Source organism: Periplaneta americana, chromosome 6, assembly GCF_040183065.1.
Source record: "Periplaneta americana isolate PAMFEO1 chromosome 6, P.americana_PAMFEO1_priV1, whole genome shotgun sequence".
NCBI lineage: Eukaryota > Metazoa > Arthropoda > Insecta > Blattodea > Blattidae > Periplaneta > Periplaneta americana.
Window position 1 is genome coordinate 183,727,411 of NC_091122.1, and position 7,808 is coordinate 183,735,218.

Genomic DNA, 7,808 nt, shown 5'->3' on the forward strand with positions numbered 1-7,808 from the left:
CTTGCAAGTTCCTCTTGGATAAGGATGGAGCGATGTGCAGGGGCGTTGTCGTGTAGCAACAGCCAATTCTTCCTATGCCAAAGCTCAGGACGCTTACGACGAATTGAATTGCTTAAACGGCCAAGAATCTCTTTGTAGAGGATCTTGTCTACAGTTGCACCTTGTGGGATGAATTCTATGTGAACAATTCCATTTGAATAAAAAAAACTGTTAAAGCATCACCTTGCCTTTTGACCTGTCTTGTTGCGGATTTTTCTGTCGTAGAAATAATGGCGTTTTCCAGGTGGCGGATTGTCGCTTCAGTTGCGGATCGTAAAGGAAACACCATGTTTCGTCTCCAGTTATGATCGGTTATAGCAGTTTCGCCTAATTTCTGACAGGACGTGACGTTTGCCCGTTGCTCAAACTGCAACATACTCGAGTTCCGACGCGCGCATTCAAATCACCGTCACAACAAAGACCGTAGTTCTGCTTACAGTGCATGCACTCAACTGTCTCTTGTTGGGTCGAGAGACTAACTGACAAGGTATCATACCATGGCGCCACCTATGCGCTATAGTGCACCTTAACGCCACTATGCGCTCAGTATTAGAACTTAATGACTGTACCACGTATTGTTAGAGTGTATTTATAGGGAATTAACACTGCCATAACAAATCCCTGTATAAAAAATTGAAAGTGGAATTTCATGTAATACTTTAGTAGGCCCTGTAGAAAAGAAGACTATCTACTGATTATGCCAACTTAACATACATGATCCTGTGACAACATATTATCAGTTTTAGGTTAAGTTATTCAAAATAATTATATCATGCTGTTACTATTATAATTTCAGTTGTTTATTTCATTTTAAAGATTTTTTGCCATTAGGTTACGTAATTTTTTTTTCCTTAAAGAATTGTTTTCATACAGTTCAATAAATAAAATCTTTTCTTGTGTAGTACAATAATCCATTGTTTCAAGATTAATGCTATCAAACAAAATTTTAGTTGGCAATAATCAGTAGATAGTCTTCTTTTCTACAAGCCTACAGATTTATTACACATGGCCAGCTACATGAAATACAACTTTCAATTTTTATACAGGTATTTTTATGGCAATGTTAATTCACTACGTACTATAGTTTGAAATAAACATGGTATATATTATAGTCTACTTGCTTTAGCTATCCGTTTTAGAATTCTGAAAAGGTAAATCGCATTTTTGGATTTTATTATACAATTAAAGAGAATTATAGAACACAAAAAGCAATATAAAACAAACATAGTTTTACAATGGTAATAAATTCAGTTGAATTAACATGAGAGAATAAGAGCAGCCAAAGACACAAACCTGTCTCATGCAGAGGAATTGGAACTGATTGTCTATTTAAATGACTCCGACAGGTTGTTTTGGCAAAGCTTCACGTATTTCCTGTATGGTAATGAGATCCATTCATCGACTTGTAGCGTGGAAAATATCCGAGGGCCATGCACCTCATCCGTCTCGACTGTCGGATGTAAGGGTGATCAACCCAGAGGAAAGGAAGCCATGTTGTTATGATTTGGACACTGCATTGTAATTAATAGTTCGGTGACGTGAGAAAGCGGCGTTAATACGGGCAAACAGCTGTCTGGAGCAAGTTTCTCGTAAAGTTTATCGATTACATGGTAGAATATTAGATTAAATGATATATAAAACGTTTATAAAAGTGAATAGGCTGTAATTTACTAAATTAAATTAAAAATGAAACATTCACAAACAAAATAAGTTTTTTTTTTTATAGATGGGTAGATAGAACTTTATTATCGAAGGCATAATATATGCATAGACATGGTCAAATATATACAATTACAATTTAATTTAAAATAAGTCAAACATTATTCATTTCGAGGGTCGATGCGTGCATCCTCAAGATTGTAGGCACACAATTTTATTAATTTCGTTTTTATATAATTCCTAAATTTGAGAGAATTTTTTGTATATTTGATGTCATCAGGCAAACTATTGTAGATTTTGATACCAAAGACCATATAGGTTCTACTAGTGTTTGTAAGGTGGTGAGCTGGAATAGTTAAACTATTTTTGTTACGAGTATCGTAGGTATGGAAGTCACAATTTTGGTGAAAATCAGACAGATTTTTATAAATTAGTTGTAAAACATTAAAAATATATAAACCATAAACAGTAAGAATATTATATTGTAAAAAATGTTCCCTACAAGAGGTCCTACTGTCAACGCCCGCTATGCATCTAACAATACGCTCTTAAGCCATAAATATCATTCAGCATGGTTCCAGATCCCCAAAAACAAATACCATATGAAAGCCTTGACTCGACGTGTGCGAAATAATAAGACATTAATACATCGTGATTTATTATCGTCCTCAAAATTCTGACTTGATAACAAATGCTATTGAGCTTAGAAATTAAACTTGTGCAATGGGGTCTCCAAGACAAACAATCATCAAATGTAACGCCCAAGAATTTAGTAGTTTCCCATTTGCATTCTATTATTATAGTTACTATAATTATATTCTTATAAGTCTGAGGAATATTTAATATGAAGTGTATGAAAATTATACGTACTTTCTCATATGTGTTTCGCAACAATTCAGTTCCCTTATAGTGTAGCAAATGCTACTATTGTTTATACACTTTTACTCAACTATCATCTAAATTTTATTACGTTCAAAATCGTTAACTATGCGACAAAACTAGAAGATAAACTTTCGGCTCTTCGATTGCACGTGAAAGACATTCTTTATAACCAAAAAGTAAGATATTAACAATCAACAACAACAAACGGCCATTATTTCACAATCTTTACAATCCCCAAAATTTAAGATACTTGTCATTCTTTAGACCCCAAAAAATAAGATATACACGCACGCACGCAAGTACGCACGTACAGGGTGGAAGTGAAATAGCCTTGCAGATTTTCAGAGCTAATAGTTCATGTTGTACAGTAGTGCGAAAAAAACCAGACCGACCCTTGTAGCTGATTTCAGAGCCTTGTTCACTCCAGAGCACGATAGACTGGTAACTAAGACTTTCGTGGTTCGAATCCTGCCTGGGAAGGAAACTTTTTTTCTGTTTCTTATTCAAATTTATTCCGAATACTTTTCGATTGCTGGTAAAATTCATGTTCTGGGAATAATAAGTTAAGTAAGTAGTAAAATATCGCTGCAATCGAAAAGTATTGGGAATCAATTTGAATAAGGAACAAAAAAACGTTTCCTTCCCAGGCAGGATTCGAACCACGAAAGTCTTAGTTACCAGTCTATCGTGCTCTGAGTGAACAAGGCTCTGAAATCAGCTACAAGGGTCGGTCCGGTTTTTTTTGCAACTACTGTACGTAACAAAAAACTATAATATATTGGTAGAAATTTCATAGTTTCTTTTTAGAAAAAAAAAATGTTGTTCCCAAATGTTTACCAACCTCTTATTCGGTAACTATTGCGAGTAGGATCGTGATTTTCGTCCATATCGATAGGAAATCTAATAAAGAATAATATACCCCTCTGGCATATTTCAATAGCGTGACAGTTTCGTGTAAATTTATTTTTAAAGACCTCGACAACGTCAAGACAGAGATCAGCTCACCTACTGAGACACACCGAGTTCGTTGACCTCTTTTTTATTTTTATTGCTAGTAAGTTTGAAATGAATACAAGTTAATGAATACAATGAAAGATAAACTAGCCCACTCCTGAATGAGTAAGACTCGTGCTCAGGAGGGGATTCCAATACAGACAAAAATAAAATTAAAACTGAGAGTGAATACAGATTAAATAGTGTTTAATATGTTTAAACCCAAACTATAAATCCAATACAATTTTTTTTCTTACATCTGTATCACGAGTAGAGTGTGTTAGCGGCGATGTTGCCGGAATGCTGAAACTTCAATTAGGCCTAACCGTGCATTTAATCGCAAAACGTAATATAGGTTTCCTATTCATTTAAGTGTACCCTATCGTTCCTCTCAATCTGCAAGATTATATAAGTAAATAACTAAGGCCCGGTTGCAGAAACACCGATCAAAATATGATTGGCAATCAAGGAGGGTTTGATTGGCCATCAGTTCTATTTCTGTTGCAGAAAGAACAATCAGTGTTTGATCGGAGATCAGTCTTCCATCAGATTTGATCAACAGATTTTTGCTGGTTAAGTGACTGATCATCGATCAAGTAGGCTATTTATGTTGTTCTGTTTATAATGCAGTTACTGTAATGTATATAGTAAATAGTTACAGCGTAACAATATTGTTTCCGATATAATGGATTCTTCTGATGAAGAAATTTTGGAATGAAAAAAATATTATTAAGAAGAAGGCATTCCCGTGATAGACATGAATTGTTTTTATGTATAATGACAGAGAATTTGAGCAAAGATTTAGGTTAAGTAAGGATTCGTGTGTTTTGTTACTTTCAAAAATTGAAACAAATATATGCAGACAGACAAATCGAAACCTTCCACTTTCTCCTATGAACCAAGATCTAATAATGCTGAGATTTTATGCTGTTGGAATTTTTCAGGCGGTCTTGGGTTATCTTGTTAGGGTCCACAAATCAACTATTTGTCGAGTAGTTAGGAATGTTACGTATGAAATTGCTTTGTTATGGCAGGTTCTGATAAATCCACAAACTTCAAACAGGGAACGGTTTGAAATCCAGAGAGAATTTTCAGCCATGTCAGGATTTCCTAGAGTAGCCTAATATTGGTTGTATAGACTGCTCACATCCCCATCCATTCACCTGGTTGAAATGATGCCGAACTTTATTGAAATAGAAAACGTTTCTTTTCTGTGAATATACAGGCAATATGTAGTCTACACCATCATTGAAATTCTGGAATGTTGTAGCCCGTTGGCATGACAACACAATATTTTTAATGAGTAGGTTACGAGCTCCATTTGTAAACAGAGAGATGGGAAATGGAATTATTTTGGGTTATGGAGGCTATGCATATTCCAATTTCTTGTCGACTCCCCTAGCAAATCCCACAACAGAACCCCCTCACGTTTTTTTTTTTGTTTGCTTCTTTTTTTTTCACTATTTTGTAGCCCATATACAAATAGAATCCGCCTGTTTCCTTTCTTAAAAAAAAAAAAAAACAGCAAAACATTCACTTGTTTTCCTAGTCACCGCCCACTTGATGCATTCGTTTCGCGACTTTTAAAGAGCATCAAATTGGCTGTGGTTGCTAAATAGCGTTGTTGTCAAATGTATTTGAAGAGTTCGCGGGAAAAACGATGAATGTCACATTTCTGTTAAGGATTAGATAATGATCTAATTGAGTCTATAACTGCAAGATGTAGTGCTGTTTCCTATAGCAAATAAAGGAAAGGATTACTGTATTCGTGGTGATAATTCTCCCTTTTACCATTTTTCATTAGAACAACATTAAATTTCGTGGTGATCCATTCAATTAGATAATGACATCAACCTTAAGAAAACTGTGACATTCATCGTTTTTCCCGCGAACTCTTCATTTCTTTCTCAAATCGGCAATTAGTAAATTGAGACAAGTTGATTGGAGATTCACTTTTGTGCAACGCAATGAACAATCAAATAAATCAGACATCAACTGATTGGCGATCAGGGACTGATTTGATTTGCGTTTCTGCAACCGGGACTAAGCAGATGAATAGCTTGATATCTGCACTGACCTGTACCCGCCGCTCCAGCAGGGCCACCTTGTCCGCCAGCGCCTCCTGGTCGCGCTCAGCCAGCTCCGCGCGGCTCCTGAGGGCGGCCACGTCCACGTAGTTGCTCTCCCAGCGGGACAGCTCCGTCCGCACCTGCTCCGCCGCGGTCAGGTTCGAAGGCAGGATCTGCGGGCCACCAAGATTGCTCGTGCGTCACTCTGCTACATAGTGAGAGCCTCCAACTTACTTCCAAGCCCGCAAGAAAAAACATGACAAACGTCAGCGAAATACTGCAACTACAGGGTGGTCTTGAACTGAGTTGCGTCTTTCTAAGGAAAGCGGGAAAACAGTGTGGATAACTCATAAAGAGAGAAGAATCCAAAAAGGATAGCTGCCCTTGAAAAAGGGGTAGCGAGCGGTAACAGCATCTAAATTAATTGTAAATCAACAATATTCTATTTTGAATTTAAATTTTATTTTTGTTTTATCTTATTTTGATTTATTTTTTGAGGGGGAGCAGCTATCCTCAACAGGAATTATTTATTTTTCATATATAGAGCTGTACAGATGGTTATTTACAATTAACAAGGAATGTCTTAAAACATTAATGGCTATATCTTGAAGTTCCAAAAGATCGATATGGAAACGATAAAAGAAATTGATACAAAATCTTGAGATACTGACCCTTGCACCAAAGAGCAAGCCAATTACTTCCCAGCGACAAACTTGTATGTGGATGCAAAATAAATGCCGATACGAAATTATATCGTTTTCCGAGGACTTCAGCAAACATGGCGAGATGAAAACTATTTTCCTGTGATTAGTTTTTTTAAAAACATGTAAATACGACTTTTATAACATGTTAACGTTATTTTTTAATATGAATTGATTTTAAATTATTCATATACTTTTATTTTACAACATTAATAAGAATACTACGCGAAAATACTAAAACAGCAGTTTATATGGTATTCCAAAGCCTTCCTTATTATCCATGGATATGCTGACATTGTTACAATCGATATATACGGCCAGTTACGTTTCATATTGTATTAACAAAAAAAAAATGTATAGTTTATTGAAGACCTACACAAACAAGCTGAATGATGTAATGATAACAGAGCAATCCTTCTGTGTATCTCTATTTCTATTGTTTCCATTGATCCCTATCCTCAGCAAGATTAATCCAGTCTCTATCATCATATCCCACCTCCCTCAAAGCCATTTTAATATTATCCTCCCATCTATGTCTTGGTCTCCCCAAAGGTATTTTTCCTTCCGGCCTCCCAACTAACACTCTATATGCATTTCTGAATTCGCCCATACGTGCTACATGCCCTGCCCATCTCAATCGTCTAGATTTAATGTTCCTAATTATGTCAGGTGAAGAATACAATGCGTGGAGTTCTGCGTTGTGTAACTTTCTCCATTCTCCTGTAATTTCATCCCTCTTAGCCCCAAACATTTTCCTAAGCACCTTATTCTCGAACACTCTTAACATCTGTTCCTCTTTCAAAGTGAGAGTCCAAGTTTCACAACCATACAGAACAACCGGTAATATAACTGTTTTATAAATTCTAACTTTCAGATTTTTTTGAGAGCAGACTGGATGACAAAAGCTTCTCAACCGAATAATAAGAGGCATTTCCCATATTTATTCTGCGTTTAATTTCCTCCTAAGTTTTTACGGATCAGCGATATGAGGAAGCAGTACCTGAAGGTTTGTTCACTTTTTTCGTTACATCCTGTATACAAAGAAATTAATTACGTGTTTCTCGCTCATGGACAATTATTCAGACGGGATTCGATCTCACTTCTGTATGCATACGCAATGTCACTGTAACACCAGGACAGACTACAATGTCATACAACAAAAGTCAGTTACACGTTCAAAGATTGTAAGTTTACAAGCTAGGAATTTATGGCCGTGAAGTGCTGTAGTGAAGAACAGGATGTTAAAACTGTTCTTCGAGAAATGTTTGCTGTCAGCCTAGGTAGACTTATGGTGGAAGATGAAGAAATTCCATTCACTGCCGGACAACCATCTTCAGCGCAGCATCATGAATGACTGCAGTTTTTCCAAACCACTATCAAGGTCTCGAAGACAGCTATGATCTTCCTTTTCTGTGAAGTCAGGTGGCGTGCAGGTCCCAGAGTCTGATCGCGGTTGGTTCTCAGG

The 7,808-nt window shown here is 36.4% G+C and overlaps 1 protein-coding gene across 2 annotated transcripts in view; it reads right to left on the reverse strand.

Annotated features, from left to right (window-relative positions):
- The window catches only part of LOC138702116 (titin homolog), a 539,259-nt gene that overhangs the window by 36,022 nt on the left and 495,429 nt on the right, over positions 1-7,808 (reverse strand). For both annotated transcript variants that reach the window (XM_069829704.1, XM_069829705.1), the window contains exon 6: positions 5,651-5,815. In XM_069829704.1, the coding sequence (XP_069685805.1) occupies positions 5,651-5,815 (165 nt within the window). The remainder of the gene's footprint in view (positions 1-5,650; positions 5,816-7,808) is intronic.